The 19871-nt window shown below is 33.6% G+C and overlaps 1 protein-coding gene across 6 annotated transcripts; it reads right to left on the bottom strand.

Annotated features, from left to right (window-relative positions):
- Positions 1-1155: 1155 nt before the first annotated feature.
- Positions 1156-11665, bottom strand: LOC112511165 (protein LAZ1 homolog 1-like). 6 transcript variants are annotated; one of them, XM_025116651.1, is made up of 10 exons: positions 11483-11665; positions 9523-10516; positions 9257-9313; positions 7489-7597; positions 5269-5453; positions 5092-5180; positions 4615-4870; positions 2411-2656; positions 2043-2341; positions 1156-1371 (listed from the first exon to the last, which is right to left on the bottom strand). In XM_025116651.1, exons 2-9 carry the CDS (start codon positions 9745-9747, stop codon positions 2063-2065), a joined length of 1446 nt encoding a protein of 481 aa, XP_024972419.1. In that variant the 5' UTR covers positions 9748-10516; positions 11483-11665; the 3' UTR covers positions 1156-1371; positions 2043-2062. The 6 variants fall into 6 exon arrangements, with proteins under 6 accessions (XP_024972419.1, XP_024972417.1, XP_024972420.1 ...); XM_025116649.1 differs by having other exon boundaries at positions 9523-10053; XM_025116652.1 differs by having other exon boundaries at positions 9592-10053.
- Positions 11666-19871: the final 8206 nt, after the last annotated feature.

Here is a 19871-nt window from a genome sequence, read left to right as displayed (position 1 = left end):
GAACGAACAAGATATCAAAATATTTGAAGTCCCTTAGAGGTTGTTTACCAAATACTTATTGGGTAAGTATTTGCCTGCAAAAGTCATCACCCCACTTACCTTGTCGGGAAACATTTTCGCCCATCAAAATCGATTGTTGTGTCTTTTACCCGGTAAACGTTTAACGGGTACTAAGCAGTTAAGGCGATCAATAGTAAAAATAGCGATCGAGACCTTGATTTGAAATAGCAGTTATAACGATGTATAACAGTAAAAAGTATGCTCATAAAATAAATACAACTTAAAATATTACATGCCCAATACATATCAAGTGATTCAATTCAAACAATTAAAACCACACCAGCACAGCAGTCGACTGTGTGTCGAGCAAAATTTGTGGGATCTAACAGATTCTTAATCGAGCATGTTATTCTCAAGAGTGTTTTGGACTTTGGCCTTGGAAGTTGGAAACTTTGGAATCGAACAGATGTTGTTTACCAAACACTTACCCGGGTAAGTGTTTACCAAGTCACATACCTTACCCAAAAAATATGGCAAGGACCAAGAATCTTACCCGATAAGAACGAGCCAAGAAATGAGTCTTATCCGGTAAGTGAGGAAGAAGACTCCTACCATGGTTAGCACTTATCAGGTAAATTGTTGTATCCAATGCCGTTTTGGTGGACTATAATCTTACCGGGTAAGAAAGTGATAGTGTTGAATTTTACCAATAAGCGTTTATTGGATAAATGTTCTGTAAACGGCCCCTAAACACTTACCGGTAAAATTCAATACTATCGCTTATTTATCGGGTAAGATTTTATTCACTAAAACGCATCATATGCAACAATTTATCCCGGTAAGTGCTAACCATGGTAAGAGTCTTCGTCCTCACTTACCCGGTAAAACTCTCGATTCTTGCCTTCGCTCTTACCGGGTAAGAATCGACGACTTGGTAAGCACTTACCCGGATAAGCGTTTGGTAAACGGCACTAGAAAAATTCACCAAACAAAAACCCTCATTTTTCTAGATCAAAATGGGAAAATTTTCTTCATCCCATTTAATGGACGACTTTTAAATTCTTGCGGTTCCCAGCCCCCCTCAAAGAGCACAAATATGTACACAGACCAGACATCACCTTACTTCCAGAGAGTAAAGCAACTCCCCACACATAGTGATTCTAAGTTCATTGACATTAGATATATACAACCTTCTGTTTTACAACCGAATAATCTGCACCACGAATACATGTATCAAGATCAATGGTTAGTAGTACTACCTCTATAATCAGCTGCGACCATATATCCAGTGTTCGAACGATTTCTATATCTGCTTGCAAGTATTCTCAACGTACTTGTACAATGGCTGTCAATCAAGAATATAAGATTGTCCTGAAAAGTTAGGAAGATGTCGTTACAAGTTAAATAAACGAAGAAAGAACATTCAAATCACATAAAAATTGCATTTAGTATGCCGACATGACTGAATAAGACTGAATAAGATTAACCAGGCGAGTGGTAGTTTAGTAATTTAATAATATTATCCCATCTACCTTATTTTGTCCCACTTGATTCCTATTCTAGTCTAATGTCACACCAAACACACTCGATTCCTATTCCAGTATAATGATGCAAAAACATGGGATAACAAGTTTTTGTTGTTGGCAGCCCTATCCTAACCTTATATAGGCTATAATATATATAGTGATAGGTTCCATTAGGAACCTAAAACTGATTACGAACCCGGGAACCACCCACAGCGTGACCAGTTGCATATTCATCGTGAATATGGATGTATTATTCGTCATGAATGTGTGAATCATGATGAATAATACGTCCATATTCATCATGAATGTGCGATTCATAATGAATAATACTTCAATATTCACCAAGTATGTGTTATTCATGAAGAATATTTATCTTGAATATGGACACATCGCACACAATAGGCGGTTTCCGAGTTCCTACTCAGTCTTGAGTTTCTAACGGAACTTTCCTCTATTCTCTCTCTCTATATATATATACACATTTATATGAATAGGGAATCAGTTTCGATGTCTCACATGTTAACAATGTTAATGAACTAGCTGTTTGGGGTCTTTGATACTTGACGTTGCCGCCTCCCGTTAGACAGATTGCTATCACTGAGACTGCCTTTTTCTATGTCTTCATGAACTAGGGAAAATTCATTGGTCCATGGATTCAAAGGAATTAAATAACTGTCATCCTTCGGGCCTCTTCTTCTCTCTTCGTGTCGTTTTACATTTTCTGAAATCTCATGAAACGTTCTGTTTATCTTTGCTATCCCCCTTTCGACTGGTTCTACAACGTGGGAAACTGTGAACTTCATGTCGTCAACAATCTGTAAGGAGCAAAATTTATTAGAACCAGAAGAGATTGATTCAAAGCAGTAACCAAGGAAATAACTCACAATTTCACCACTTCCAATGACCACATCACGAAAACTTTGATGTAACTTGGGACGCTTTGGTCTCTCATCATGGCAACCAAGGCGCAATTTGGGGGTTCTCTCAGAGTCTCGAACCTCTTCTGGATCCGCTGGTGCTCCTAATGACGCATAGTCACTCATCACGGAGACATCACGCACACACCGCTCTCCACGTTTGTAAGGTACTGCTGGGTAAACATACAAGTGCACCACAGCAGCAATACCCATCTGTTTCACAATCTCAGTACATAGTTAAACCAATCCAAATAAGCTTAGTATGTCCCACCCAGAGGTGTGGTGGGGTGTCGGATGTATGCAAACCTGTCTACCCCAAAGGTAGAAAGCAGGCAAAAAGATGTGTCTCTTACTAGGAAAAAGACCGACATGATAGATAGACCCACATGTAACGGGCATATATAAACCAGACCCGCAAGCAAAAAGATGTGTCCATTCCAAAGCACACTCCATTCATCCCACTTGCACCAACCCAAATAGTTATCTAGGTGAAACAACATTAGACATCTGGTCTACCGAATAAGTCCCTGAACTGAAAGACGTATAACGATTTATTTCTAGAACTTGTAAAAACGACAATTTAGTCAACGAACTTGAAGAGTAACGTCCAAGTCCTAGAAGGCTGGAATGTACAGAAAATAACCGTTTTTTGAGAAATTAGCAGAACAACACTACAGTGTCTTCATATGAAGGGGGCGTTTGGTTCCCATAACGGAATTTGGTGGAATTGGAATCCATCAAAGGAGTTTGACTTTGAAGGAACTAGAATGGAATTTGACGACAACAGTGGTGGCATGGTGGTCGGCGGCGGGGGTGGGTGGGTGTGACTGACAACAATAGTGGATTGGTGATCACTGGTGGATTGGGGTTGGGTGGACTCCACAGTATGGTAGTGGGGAGTTAGGGGTGTAACAGTGGCAATAGTAGCATGGTTGTGGTGGAGCAAGGGGTAAGCGATGTTGGTTAAACTGGATACAAGAGGATGGAATTCAATTCCTTCACTTATGCCAACGAATTACGGATTCATCAATTTATGGAATTCAAACAAAGGAATGGGAATTTGGTCAAAGGAATTGATCATTCCAATTCCTTTTGAATTCTGCAAACCAAACAGCACCTAAAAGTTCAGGAATTTGTGGATAACCCCTGGACTTTCAAGAATGTTGCAAAAATGAAATGAAATTTGCTATAAATAGAGAAGGAGCGAAATGCTATATATTGGATACTGAAGAAAGAGGCACAAGACAAGCATACTCCTATTTTGAATGTTTGTTTGACTATTGACAATTACTTTAAATGTCATATGTTTAGAACATGGCGCCACATAACAAGTAATTCTAACGGAGTTCTACAAAGATAGGATGTAGTTGTCACACTTTTGTTCATCTGCAAGAATGGACAGATTTTCAAAAAGGATGGCATCATTAGATATCCATATAGGTAAATATTAGTGCTTGTAGTAGTAGTAGTAGTAATGAAATGGGATCCTTCATGTAACTTCAATGTGATCAGGACTTGCCTTCGGAATGGATCATGAAGAAGCAGAATTGGGATTGACGAGTTAGTTTGTCCTCTACAAGATTCTTTACGGGTGTTGTTAGTTGTACTTCCTGCCTTGACAGTTTTATGTGTATATAGTCACATTTATATCCAGGGTTTCAGTTTGTATTTTATCATTGGCCCACAAGTCCACGATGTACATATTAGTTATACGGGTTCCCCTCGGTTATGGACTTCAGTTTGAAACCCTAAGAAACTATTGACTGTACCATCTAGAAGAAAAGACTTCATTCCATCCATATCTCAGTTCCCATTCATTTAATATCCTTTTGGTGTCATTGACATAACAGATGTCATTCTATTCTATTCTCTTCCAATTTCTTTTCTATATATGGATGGTTCCAAAATCTGATGATAGGAACATTAAAATATCAGTTCAACTGTAAACTAGTTTCCAACAGAAGCTGTAGTTGGTTAAGCAATTATGACTCTGGTTTGACATAACTATGAGAAAAGGTTTAAGGATATAAAGTTGACAATCTGCTATTTCAGATGACAATCCGAAACAGTCCTATCACATGCATAAGCAGCAATGAGATATAGCCTAAATGCTAATGTTTTGGCGTCAGATAAAAAGACAATGAGCAACAATCAAATGAAACAGAACGCACCTCAATGCAGATTATATAATCTTGTATACGTGTTTTTAGCTCCTGGGCCAAAGATCCTTTAAAGGCTCCCATAGAAAAAAGAAATGCAACAGCAACACCTTGCCACCATGTCAGGAATACTATCGACTTAAACGTCAAGAACTTGGCCAAAGGTTTGATTGGTGCTAGCTTATCCTTGGTTACTGAATAGAACTGCACAAGGCAATACAAGGCCCAGCTCTGGCTGAAGTTAAGAACCACCGCCAAGTATGGGTAGCTGCAGACAAGTAATACGAATGTCATTACAAAAAATAGCAGAGCCATACCAAAAACCACTTGGGGTAAGCTCAAACACCAAAAATATATTTGCATCCTAATTGTACTAAATTAGAAAAAAAAATTATCCAATAAAAAGATCCATAATGGTGGGCATTAGTGAATCACCAATAACAAGATCAGCTGAAGATAAAAGTTTAAGCTAATATAGAAGTATCTTACGCATATCCCCGCTCGAACTTCCCTTCCCCATAAACACCAAGATACTGAAAAAACATTGCTAATGGTGCACAGATAAGCTTCAGTATCATCTGGAATCAGGCAACTTTGATCAGATGAAGATATGACAATGAGGAAATGCGCTATTAGAAATATATTGACATATACAGAAGTCCATACATATTGCACAATGCCAATTTTTACAGCCTGATAAAAGTCGGGACCAAGATACCACTCCTTAAGTAAGCAACTCAGCGGGAAAGGGTGTTCCACAATTCCGTAAGCATATGATTCTTCTATAAGGGGTATGCTGTAGCTGATAATACTTTTACTTTCCATGAACTCAATAGTACTATCCTCTCCACCTTCAATCAGCATAGTCTTGGTCAGAAGCAGGTAACAAAAGATACATGAAATATGAAAGATAAAAGTTCACAAGAATAAGGATCACTACTATAAGACAAAGGATTGCATAAATGCCTCTGGAATAAAGGGAGGTAACACAGAGACCATAAAATAAAATGAGAGCCTAACAGATAACAACATGAGAGGCCAAATGTTGAGTGTTCTTGTTCACATCTTAGACATAAACTATTTAAGGGTTCAAAATTGGTAATTTCAGAACAATAGCTGCTGTACATTTTTATTATTTCTATTACAAAGTAAAAACAGAAAGGTTGAATCTTCGACTAAGTGGTTAGAAGAAATTACAACTTCTGTAAGAAAGATTCTTGATTCAAGTGAACTTATATACACTACATTAAATGTATCAAAGCAAATTTAACACATTGGTACATAATAGATGGACTTCATTATTTTGGAAATAAAATCCTTAAAGACATACATTTCAAAAAGAAAATCATTTGCAACTCATTCATGAAAATATATCAAACCTAACTTCAAAATTGTTCCTTTGTTAATAGAAATAATTAAACATCATAACATAATTGAAAGCTATTAACATATATCAAAGCTAAGTTCCATGCATACTCATCTATGTTAAGCATAGTGAGTACAAATGGAAATGTGATATTAAACATCATAAAACAACTGAAATAATTCATATTTTTTTTTCGCATGGGATAGTTCTCAACTGTTACTTTTAAACCGTTATGTTTTCTTATACTTATAACCATTAGTACAGTTTCATATTTGTTAAATTATTCTGATAAACAGTTGATATATGATTTTTCATATTCATATTTATAGCATGTTTAATATACATGTAGCATACTAGTTACATGGACACACCACCCTAGACATTTTGTTGGACAAAACAAATAGAGTATTATGCTTTGTAGATCATTTTGTTCACCATATTGCAGCATTCAAAATAAATACTTCATATATGCAATACATTCATTCAGTGATGCAAAGGAATGGTTCATGCTTCACCTCACAAGAAAATACAAATGACTGTTCATTAGGCATACTTATAATGTCACAAAGATTTATGTGCATACTTATAATGTCAGAGAGATTTATGAACATACCACTAGCTAAAAAGTGTAAATTTTCTAATGTTCCCTTCTATAACCATAACATCATCCCCAATACACGCCTCTTATTGTGGGCAGATAAAAATAAAGATCCTATGGAACAATTTTGTATCAAATAGATGCATAAAGAATATTTTACAGAAATACCACCCACGGCAATTAGTTGATGGAATACTGCCTAAGCAAATTTACTACCTACAACATCTTCAGATAGTAGTCAACTAAGGGGCCATTTACCAAACGCTTACCGGGTAAGCGTTTATCGGCAAGAGTCACCACCCTCACTTACCTTATTACCAAGGAAGATTCATGGTCCTTGCCATGCCTCTAACTGGGTAAGATTCATGGTCCTAGCCGTGCTCACCTGGTAAGATAAGTGATCTGGTAAGCGCTTATCCGATAACCGTGTGGTAGATGGCCCCTAAGTATAGTATACAAAATAAATTATGAAGATTTTGATCCTTAACCAACCAAATTCCAAGCTAGGTAATCATGTGCTTTACTACAAAGCTAGTAGACAGCTAGAATTAACGTTGCTGCCATGATGGATGAATTGGAGGTATGTACCACATTACCATGTTTTCAATATTAAGTCGATCATCCATCACCAAACAACTTAAACTAGAAAGTAGAACGGCAATTATTAGAGAGCTTCATAAAAGTGTAGAGTATTCTTCAGTGGCTAATGCCAAACATAAGGTGCACTAAAAGCCTTAAAACAGAACCGGTATGAACATTATCAAAAGTTGTCAACCCAAAAAAGAAACACCTTTACGTACAAGCAAGACAAAAAAAACACACATAGAACTACAATCTATCATTTTGCTTCATAAAATTTGGACACCCTGCAGAGGACCTTCAGAAACACAAACAACCATCATAAGGACCTTCAGGAACATACCTAAGCAGGCTATTAGATATCTCCCGAAGCAATATAGGGCAAAAGCTTCATACCAGTCCCTGATTATTTCATAGTTGAATGCAGCATCTGCATCCAATAGTGACAAAAACTGTATAATTTGGAAAACTGAAAGTTAGACTTGTTCACTGAATGACTGATTGAATGGAAAATCAGTTGCAAACAAATGCAAAAGGACTAAAACCAAGAGAAAACAGTTTGTAAGCAGAATCCGTTTTATGAGTTATCATCAATCTCTACAAAAAGAAAAGCACAGATGATATAGAGAATATTTCAACAAATGTTTAGGAGGGCATACTAGAAGTATTTCTAATTCTAAAGTATGTCTGAAATCTAAACAAATTAATGTGACAGGAAGTGTAGAAACTTCTTCATAATGTGGCACAAGAAGTATCTCTTGAACAAATTACATAACTCCTATCCAAATACTTGTGATTCTGAAGTTATGATCGTCAATATTGCTTCTCCAAAATTTAAAATACTTATCCAGAAACATCTAAAGCATTAAAGGATTCCACAAAAGATTGATGTTACCTAATGATACGCTCATATGCCAACATTTTCCATCTCTACATACTTTTTCTTTCTCATTTTCTTTTTCTTCATATCTTGCAAGGGAGAGGCATAGGAAGATGGCCCCTTTTAGACTATATGGATTATCCTATTATTCAAATATATAGTTCAGTTAGGACCTACAAAAAATATTTGTTAACATGTACAGTAACATCTAGATCACAACCACGGTCCATCTGTCTAACATTTTTTGTGTTGCTTTCTGGCAGCACTCAAGTTTTAATTAGTGTGTCTACCAATGCATACCAATGCCCTTCCTATACATCCTCTCCGTCCTAAGAAATACAACCTTACCACTCTGGTTAGCCTTTAGACAAAAAATGCAACATTTCCTTTTTTGGTAAGTTCTTAACACTAATCAACATTTTTGCCCCTTAATAATCATTAATCAAAATCAGTAACTTAATTATGGTCCACAAGTTTTCTTTATTTTGTCCTAATTTAGGGGGGGGGGGGTAGACATTCAGTCAATAGACAAGCTTTTTTATTAAACTATGTACCAAGTCAAACGTATTTTATTTTGGGATGGATGAATGAAGCATATAAGGACTCATATGACCTATCTAAACTGAATATAGATAGGGAATAATTTTTTTACTAAATAATTAAAACATTCCGATTCAAAAGTTTCCAATCAAACATAAATCATCGGAGCACACATACACAGTTTTTTAAATTACTCAATAGCCCAAGGCAGATTTCAAAGAGCAGAAAAAAGATGTTTCTTAGGTTGACTTGCCAATGACTGGTCCCATCCATTGCTTTTTTATATTATCTGATATATACTAACATATACCACAGAATAGTGATATATGAGCTTTATTCTTTATCAAGACAACATATATATAATGATACGCATATACATGCATACATACATACAATCACACACACACGTGATGCGTATATGTAGACTATATATATATATATATATATGTGTGTGTGTGTGTGTGTGAGTATTCATGTTTCGTAAAATGACTTCAACTTGTCTCAACATTCTCTTTCATCAATGACTTCAACTTGTCTCATCGACTAAGCTTCCTTTACGTTATTATAACCACTCACAATGTAGCAATATTACTCAAAGTACTGTCTAGTGTCTTGGTAAATAAGTAAACCTACAAATACAAACACAAGCACCAACAAAGAGAACAGAAAATATAGAGTGAGATCTTCGTACCGATTCCAATGCATAAACAGGAACCATCAGAACAATTCCGATTAAGAACTTCTGCTCCTGAAATCAAATTAATTCTCACTGCCATCAGCTGGAGATGATAACAAATAACAAGATCATGTTAACATAACTCGTGTGATAAATGTTATTACAGGATGAAGAAGGTTTAAAGAGAACATCATGTTAGACAAAGCACCGACTGTAGAAAATAGAAATAATTGATATAAAAAGGAAAATCCGGAGTTTGAAAGATATATGAAATATCAAACCTCAGGCTGATTGTAAGCAGCTAAATGCTCAAAGATAAGATATGTGGAAAGAAAAAGAGCAACAAGTACACAAATGCTTGCACTGAAGATTGTCCAGCTGTAAAGAAAAGTTTGTTCAGCACCAAGGTTGCTTGGCCACGTTGACCATGGTCTGCTCGAGGACTCTGCCAAACTGAGAACGAGAAATAGAAAAAGAAGTACTACTCTCCATCCTATCGGAAACATTTGATGACGTCTCTTCTACTATGACAACAAATGGTAGCACTATATCAAGGAATGTGAAAATAAATCCCACAATTATGTCAATGAAGCTTAAGGCATATAGGAGATCAGCTATATATTGAATACAACCATGCTGAACTTGAATCTTATGTTGCATTAATCAAGAACACATCGATGTTGAAATTTATCAGGTCTGACTCATGTTAGGGCCTTTGAGTGATCTTTGTAAACCAATAAGGTTGTCTTGGTATATGAGGATAGGCTGCTTGAAATAAGATGACGAAGTCGACAACACCAAGACAAGGAAACCTGCAAAGATTTCACACTATTAAAACAAGGATGATAAGGTATGTGAATGGCAACACGTGGTGAATGCTAAAGTAACAGATTTATTAGAAAAACTGAATGTTCTAATTGAGGATGAGCGGGATTCCTGGTAAGAGAGAATAGAAACATGATTTCATGTCAAACTACAAACAAGAAACATCATTAGCTCTGTTTCCATGCCTCACTGACAATATCTTTGGCATATAGCAAACTTTTATGACAAACCTAATACAAATCGGCATGTTTAAACTTTAAACCACACTTTGATGAGAACCAGATAAGTAAATGAATGAGATGCACAATATAGAAAAGGACAGATGAATCTCGAGATGACGAGGAAAATGAGAATCACTTCTAACTTCAGTGTGCTAAACTGGTGGGTTCAGCCTTTGAAACTGCAGAAGGCAGAATTATACCATATCTTTCAAGTCATTAGTTATGAACACTAGCAAAAGTAACAAAAGCAATTGTTATGGAGAAGGCTGAAAAGCATATACATCTTGCAACAATGGCCATGGAAAATGTATTTCCAACCGAACTTCAATGCAATTTATTGCCTTAGGCACCATAAATTGGATACCAATAAATATGTCATAAGCTAGAAAGTTCAACATTTGAAAGATATGTGGATAACTACATATTCTTTTTGTTACCATGGTGGGAGTCATGTACTTCTGTTACATCCATACTTCAACTATTAATCAAAAGATCAGATTTATAATCACCAGGGTCATCTAATTGACAATAAGTATATGGTTCAAACATTCAACTCCATCACTCCACGTTGCAAACTTGCAGTGTAAATCATAATTATCTTCCAGGAGCATAAAACTCAATATTTTCAAAACAGCTATATATTTGACATATTAAGGGTGGAGGCGGTGACACATAACACATTTCCCTTAAACAACAGGAGTGCATGTAACAAGCACTAGCCATTAATTTGTTCTCAGTCCCAATATTTAAGGAATTTTATACAAATGAAACTATGAAAGAGAAAAGGGGGGAAAAAGCAAACGAGGTAACCAACCCACCTGCACACCCTAATTGGGAACCACGTATTCCTTACAAGAAAAAAAAAATCCAAATAGGAAACTCAACATTCTACAATCCAAGCAAACATGTTTCCTGATAAACCCCAGTCTCCCAAAACCCAACGAACTTAGGGGAAGTTGATCTAATTGATTCAAGTAATGTTTAAGCTCGAATTATCCAACAAGAAAATTAATGATTCCTTACAAACATATATGATTGATTAACCAATAACCACCGATACAACAAACAATTAATGTCAACAAAAATAAACGTCAACTATAAAAATTAACCTCAAATACGAACAAATATTAAACAACCTGAATGTGTACGAACTGCTTTACGGAATAAAACCCTAGAGAATAATGATTTCACTTACAGAAAAAGCGTCACAACATCGATATATAGAACGCTTCCACAACGTATTCAAGTGAATCTTCAAGAATTTCACGATGAATCTTTGACGGTAAACGGAGAGGAATCTCGTCGGAAAAAATATTCCGGAGCTTTTTAAGGAGATTTTTGCAGAGTTCCGATTACGATTTTTGCCTTGGCGGTTGGGAAAGAGGGTGGGGCTTTGCGATATCTTGTGGGGGATTCGTCGAGGGATAAAGTGACAGCTGGCTCTATTTGTTCCGTGACAGCTTCATATATACTCCTAAAATAACTTGATGACGTGGATGTCTATGCCTTGTTGGAGATGTTTCATTGGTCCGTAAGATTTTGTAAGTGTTTTTCGCCGTGACCGGATGTTTTGACGTGACACATATGATTTGCTTTTATTGGAAAAACCTTGTTTTCACATGAAATACGATCAATGATGATTTCCATGCAAACAAGTAAAGCCTTTGAAAAATAGATGTAAAGAAAATGGGTCAAAATATTCCTTTCTTTTTATATAAATCTATATTTTTACTATATTATAAATTATTTAATAAAAATTCTTTAAAAAAAAATTATGTATGAAGTACTGTTTATTTATGCATATTACTTAGAATTCAAGATTACAAGTAATTTTGTGTAAATACAACTTATTGAAGCTCCATTTTTAAATTCGTGTAATTAACTGCAGATAAACATAGTTAAATATAGAATAAACATCAATTTTAAATATAAAAAATCAAAAATATAATTAAGATAATCATTAAGTTCTAACATAATGTTTAATTATTATCTTTATAAAAAGTTATATTGTTAAACCAAAAATAAATTATTTTGTTATTAAATCTAAATTAAATTATAATAAAAAAATTGAATTAAAGAATTTACAACAAAAAAACGAAAACTATTAAATAGTTAATTTGATACTAATATCGATTTGTTTTGTTTTCAAATTTTTATTCTATATTCAAATTTATATTTCATTCAAAAATAAAAACATCATTGTTTTCTTAAAACCACATAAAATCGTATTATCCTGATAGAGACAAATAATAAAAATTAAACATTAAAATCGAGATTTATCTCGCTGCAATGTGTGAGTATTCTCCTATTATATTATAAAGCATTTGACAAAAATTCTTAAAAATCATTTTTTATGTTTTAAGTATTGTTTATTGATGTATATTACTTAAAATTCAATACTACAAATAAAGTGTGCGTATGTACAACTTATTAAAGCTCCATGTTTGAATTTGTATAACTAACTATAGATAAACATAATTAAATATTGCATAGGTATCTAATTTTAAATATAAAAATTTAAAATATATTTAGGATCATCACTGAAATCTAACAAAATACTAATTATTATCTTTATAAAAGAATGACATTTATAAATCAAAAATAAATGACTCCATTATTAAGTCTAAATTAAATTATAATAAAAAATTGAATTAAATAAATTACACAAAAAAACAAGAACTTTTAAATATTAAATTTGATACTAAAATTGATACATTTTTTTCAAACTTTTGGGATACCTTTAAATTTATATTTTATTCAAAAAATAAAAACATTATCGTTTTTTCAGTATCACATAAAATCGTATTATAGCATCGATGGAGACAGAATAAAACGAAACATGAAAGTCGAGATATATCTCACTGCATCGTGCGAGTACCCTTCTAGTTGTTCTTTAGTTATTTTCTCTCTAATTTATATAAATATCACTATAATCATAAGTTTCATGCCTCAAATTACGTACCTAACTAAAAGACAAAAAAAAAATCAAATTGTAGACCTGGCTCTCGCAATTGCAAACCTGACCATCACAATTATGGACCCAATTTTCGCAATTGCAGACCAGAATCAAATATGATAAAAAAATTGTCTTTTAGCTGGATCTGCAAGTGACGGACGTGGGACTTGCAGACATAATAATATTTGGGTAATCAGGTAGAGGATTGACTAGGAGCCTACGCAACCAATTTATTTGAGAGTAATGGCTATTTTGGTCAATTTCCTTAAATAATTTAATTAAAAATAATATATTCTATGACAAAAATAGAGTAAATTATGATTTTTTATCCCTGGTTTATGAAAAATTGCCTATTTCGTCTTTGTGGTTTTGAAGTTATGGTTTTCATTCTTATGATTTACAATTTATTGATAATTTTGTCCCTGGACTTGATTCCTACCTTTAAGTATGAGAGACTAAGGAGCCGTTTACCAAACGCTTGCTTGGTAAGTGCTTACTGTATAAACTTTCTCATCGGATGAACATGACAATGGTCAAGAATCTTACCGGGTAAAAGCAATAAGAAGGATGGAGAATCTTACTCGATAAGTGAAAATGACGACTCTTACCCAAGTAAGTGCTTACCCGGTAAATTGTTGCATTCGATACGTTTTGATGTACTAAAATCTTACGCATCAATGTAAATTAAAGTGTTGACTCCTATAGGTAAACACATACTGGGTAAACATTTGGGTAAACACTAAACAGCCCCTAAGATAACAAAAAAAAATTAAATCATGTGGAGAAAATTTGAAATAAGTTTTAAATTATAAGAACGAAAACAACAATAAATTATAAACAATAGAGATAAAAATCGTAATTTCAAAACTACAAGAACGAACAAAAGCAACTTTCACCAACCACAAGGACAAAAATGTAATTTACCCTAAAATTTTGTAAATATAGTACAATATTTTTCTGATTAATACAAAACAAGAGAAAAGGGGAAAAAAAACTCGAATACTCCTGGGGTTAATGGAGTCATGATTAATAAAGTTCGGGCCCGTTTACCAATCACTTATCGGGGTAAGCGCTTACCAAGTCACATTACCTTACCGGATGAATATGCAAGAACCAATAATCTTACCCGATAAGAGGAAAAACAATGACCAAGAGTCTTACCCGGTAATTGAGCACGAGATATCACGATTAGCGCTTACCGGGTAAATTGTTGATACGATATCGTTTTGATGGACTAAAATCTTATATGCTAAGCAAGTGATAGTGTTGAGTTTTGCCGATAAGCACTTACCTGGGTAAGTGTTTGATAAACTGCCCCTTAGAGAAGACCATAGTCATACAAAAATGACAACCACAAAATCAAATCCAATTTTTTTTGAACTTAGAAACGTTAGTATAATTTTTGTTTAAATTATATGGATCAAATCCGTAATTTACTCCAAAAATAAATTACTTGTGCTAATTTGATAACAAAATATAAGATCTTTCTTATGACATAAAATGATAATTTTATTAAAGTAGAATATATTACATTACTTAAAAAAGTTAGGTTTTAAAATGCTTTTATATGATACTAGTTGTGTACCCGTACAATGCGGTGGGAGCCGTGAATTTTAACGGTTCTGAAGCTTCAGTGGTTTTGTTAGAGGAGATTTTAACGACGATATAACTTACACTTGGTCTTTACATAGTAATACAATTTGAATAAATATAAGTTATGGTTCCAATTACAGTCTATCAATAGAAAAAATTGTATAACAGTTTAAAATCTAATATATTTAAAAAATTGTTAATGACAGGGGGAGATTGTTAAAATTTTGAAGTTTTGAAGAAAGACAAGTATAGCGAGAGTTTATTATAAAGGGGGAGATTGTTCGAAAACTATGAAATATCAAATCTCAAATTGTCAAAGCTTCTGAAAGAATTCTGAAGATCAATGCTGAAGATCTGAAGAATTTCTGTTTTTGGACTTGAATCCAAAGGGGGAGATTGTTAAGTTTAAAATGTTGTATTCAAGTTCCTGTGCTTAAAACTGTTTTATATTGCTTTCTAGTTAGCGTTGGTTTCTTTGTAATCTATGGTGTAAATAAGGGTGTTGTAATAGTTCTGGTAGTTAGTTGATCATAATCTATTGAGATCTTTCAGAGAGAATATCGGGCATCATTGTGGCATCAAGAACACACTGTAATACTTGTGGCATTTCAATATACATATGGCTTATCAGTCTGTTCTAAATTGATTGTGACTTGATCTGGGATCTACAATCTAGCCAAGAAGCGAAAGACTTTTCTTATCAAAGATTTCTTTTCCATGTGATTTTATTTTAACCATACATGCACTCAATATTGAGTACAAAGAACTACCATATCTTCATACTTTCCTTAATCTTACAAGTTTTCTCTCAAAATGAATTTTAACTTCAAAAATACACTGCATTCTCTCATTTTTGAATCTTCTTCAGACGATGGAAGTTTGCAAATTATATCCAGTTTTGAAGAAGACGAAGAACCAATATCTCATTCTATCACTAATAACAACTTGTTCATCCAACACATTTCGAATCAACAAAATAATCGGGTGAACCACGATGGCTCAGTACTTGGGCGTTTGTTCATAAGTCGTGATTGAGAAAGCACGAATTCTAGGTTGTTTAATGATTACTTTTCAGAAACCCTGTTGTACAATGATGCCATGTTTTGCCGGAGATTTTGAATGTCTCGCTCATTGTTCCTTCGTATTGTTAATGAACTTAAGTCTCATGATCGCTATTTTGCACAACGGAGGGATATTTTTGGTAGACTTGGATTATCTCCTCTCGAGAAAATAACAGATGTGTTTCGTATGCTTGGATATGGTCAAGCAACAGATTCCACCGACAAGCATGTTAAGATAAGACCATTAATAGCAATTGAAAGTATGAAAATATTTTATGTCGAGCAATAGTGGAAATATTTTCAGAGCAGTATTTGAGATCACAAACTGCTAATGATGTGGCAAGACTTCTCTATATTGGTGAAAAAAGAGGTTTTCCATGAATGTTGGGAAGCATAAATTGCATGCACTGGAAATGGAAAAATTGTCCAATTGCCTGGGCTGGGCAATACACGGGTCGTGATGGATCACCAACTACTATTCTTGAAGTTGTCGCAAATTATGATCTTTGGATATGGAATGCTTATTTCGGTATGCCAGTCACAGACAATGATATCAATGTGTTCAAGTCTTCTCACCTTTTCTCCAATCTTGCTTAAGGTATTGTTCCTCCGCTCGTTACTTCATTCAAGGAAAAAAAAATATGATATGGGTTATTACTTGGCGGATAGCATATATCCAAAATGGTCCACCTTAGTGCAAACTATTCATGAACCACGCGGTCGCAAAAAATAAATATTTCACTATGCAACAATAAGCATGTAGAAAAGATGTAGAACGTGCATTTGGCATCCTCCAATCGCGTTTCGCAGTTGTAGTAGGACCTACTCGTTTTTTGGCAAAAATACGTGCTACATGACATAATGATTACATATATTATGTTTGTCCACAATCACTGATCAATCTTCATATCTTCATATCAATCATGGCAGATTCTTAGATATTGCATGTAAGAACTCAAGAACACTTGAGAGAGAAAGTCAATACATGTAAAGCTCAGTCAACTCTCAATTGTCAATGTATTATTACAATTAAGCTCCTCTACTCTAATTACAAAGATTAAACCATATTTATATGGTCAACCTAACTAACAAAGTCAAAGACAAACTAGTCTAAGAAAGTCAAACACGCTGACTTTACAATTATAGACTAAAATTAATCTTTCAAGACGAATACAATTAATACTGATTTTTCAGTCCTAACATATTATTTTACATAACATGATAATTGAGGATGAACGTGATCTCGATGCACCAATTGAAGTTGCAAGAGAAGTGTCATCAATAGAGGTTGAAACGGTGATGAATGATAATAACCAATTTCAACAATTTCTCACTCGTTATAGACAAATCAAATCAAATAAAATTATAAAAAGGACCAAGATGCCCCTGAGTTAACAGAGTTAGTTAGAAGTACCAAAAGTAAAACAAAGTAGAACCATAATGACCAAAAATGTAATTATTTGAAATAGGCTCGAGAGTTGAGAGTGAATGACAACCACAATGACCAAAAGTGTAATTTACTTTAAAAGTATATATCATCATGGATTTTAAATTAAAGATAATGAATCTCTCGTTTTTTTTTTATAATTTATTAAATAAAATACTGATTATATTTTAAATAATTTAAATGAAAAGAAAATGAGTAATCTAATTTTTATTTAAAAAATAAAGAGGGTAAATTTTTTGATAAAACAATTGATTGGTATTTGTGAGAGTGATTAAATTATACAAAAGTTTCAAAATGTCAACTCAACTTTCTCAGGTTCTTTAAATTAGTCACAATTTTTTCCTATGCTTATATATATTCCTTTTAAGATTTTGGCTATTGAAAAATCTCATCTAACGGTTGACATTTTTTCTCGTCTTCTCAAAAAAATTCGGCTTCTCATTTGAACCCTCCCATATATAGATGTTAAATCATGTGACCCAAAAAAAGGTTAGAAACCATGAGAACCGATCTAGACCTTAATTTGGTTTTGATCATATGGTTTTAATTCAAAGTTGTTTTTAATGGAAATAATAACATAATCGTTATTTTGGTAACATAGATTCATCAAATGAAACACATACTCACCATGCTATTTCACCTCAAGAAATAAAACATATTTTCATAAATATGTTATTTTCACCTTATAAAAATCCAAACATAATGTTCATAAATATGTTATTTCACCATATGAAATCAAATCCAATTTCCGTCTATATGTCATTTCACCTCATGAAATCAAACACACAATTTCCGTCTATGTGCCATTTCACCTTATGAAATCAAAGACAAATTTCGTCTATATGTTATTTCACCCCCATGAAATCAAAACACGGCCTTAAATATGTGAATAGACTTTTGCTCTTAAAGAGGGATGTCGATGGTTTCTATGGCTTCAACATCGTTGCAGATCCCTCTTTGTTTCCCTTAACATGGTTGCAGATCCAGATGATGGCAGCTTCAAATCCACAACTAGAAACCAAAATTAGGAAGGACCATCCACGCCAAACCAGGAAAAAAACTAACACAGTAGACTAGGGTCAGATCACAACGACTTTTCGAACATAAAACCCCAAATTCGCACAAAATCAGGAAGGATCACCAAAAATTGAACAAAGGGAATATAAAAGAAGACAAAAACGGAACCCAATCCACCCCTAAAGACGATGTAGTAGCAGAAGAGAGACTCTCCAAAAAATGAGCAAAAAATCGATTCTAAGTCCAAGAAAACCCAAAATCCATAATGAAATCAAGAAAAACGAGATTAGAAGGATGAAAGGAGCCACAAATTGAATCCAAATCTAAAAATCAGATTTATATGCTAATGGATTTGACCCTTTCAGAAACTAGCGCCTATAAAGTAATGAAGTCCCGTTGATTGGATTTAAAAACCCAAGAATGCCCTTGCAATTTCAAATTTAGTCCATAATAAACTATGAATTTTTAAGTTATTTCAAAAATATCATTGTCTTTCATGTCCATTGATTAAAAGTAATAAATGATTTACATTGATTTTCACGGTTCACAACTTTTTTATGGTTCTCATGTGATTACTATCATATATATACGGGAAAGATTTTTTGCAAATCACCCTACTCGTATAAACTGTACAAACTCAAATCAAACAATCAGATAAATCCAATTTTTTTCTTCAAATGAACAAGTTTTATCAGGATACTGCAACAAATGAACAAGCTTTATCAGGATTCTGCAACAGATGAGCAAGTTTGAAAAAATCATGAACTGATGTGTAGACTAGGTGAAAGAGGTTTCATCAAGGTTCTTCAATAGATAAACAAGTTTAAAAAAATCATGAACAAGTTTCACCGGATACTAATAATAAACCATTATCAGTAAATATATATTAATCGTAATTCAGATTTTTGTAATAATCGTATTTTAGATTTTTATGGATTGTGGATCACGTTGGAGTACTTTGTATAATTTCATTTGTTTCCATGAATACGGGTCACTTTTATCTTTCCAACCTTCTGTACGCTTTACATTCCTATAACCTTTCTAGCAACATTCATGTTATTTAATTTTCTTTTTTGGATTTTTGTTTGATTAAAGATAGTTACAACCAATCAAATGGTAACCGTTAATGATCAAATGGATGTTCCTAATTTGGTTGTAAGAGTTGTAAGAATGTAAAGAGTTGCATAATAACTTGTTTCTTTAATTCATAATCTTATTAAAAAATTAATTGACATAAATACACACAATCAATCATAGCCCTCAATCTATTAAATCAATGGCTGAAAGTGTTTTTATGGTCTGTACAAATGATATGGATTACAAAATAAACCACCCATATATATATATATATATATATATATATATATACTAGAAGAGTACTCGCGCAATGCAGCGAGATACATCGTGTTTTTAATATTTTATTTTATTCTTTATCTCAGTCGATGTTATAATATGACTTTATGTGATTTTGAGAAAGCGATGATGTTTTTATTTTTGAATAAAATATATG

Source organism: Cynara cardunculus, assembly GCF_001531365.2.
Source record: "Cynara cardunculus var. scolymus isolate 2C chromosome LG 4, CcrdV1, whole genome shotgun sequence".
NCBI classification, from domain to species: domain Eukaryota; kingdom Viridiplantae; phylum Streptophyta; class Magnoliopsida; order Asterales; family Asteraceae; genus Cynara; species Cynara cardunculus.
This window is presented reverse-complemented; position numbering and strand designations above follow the sequence as displayed.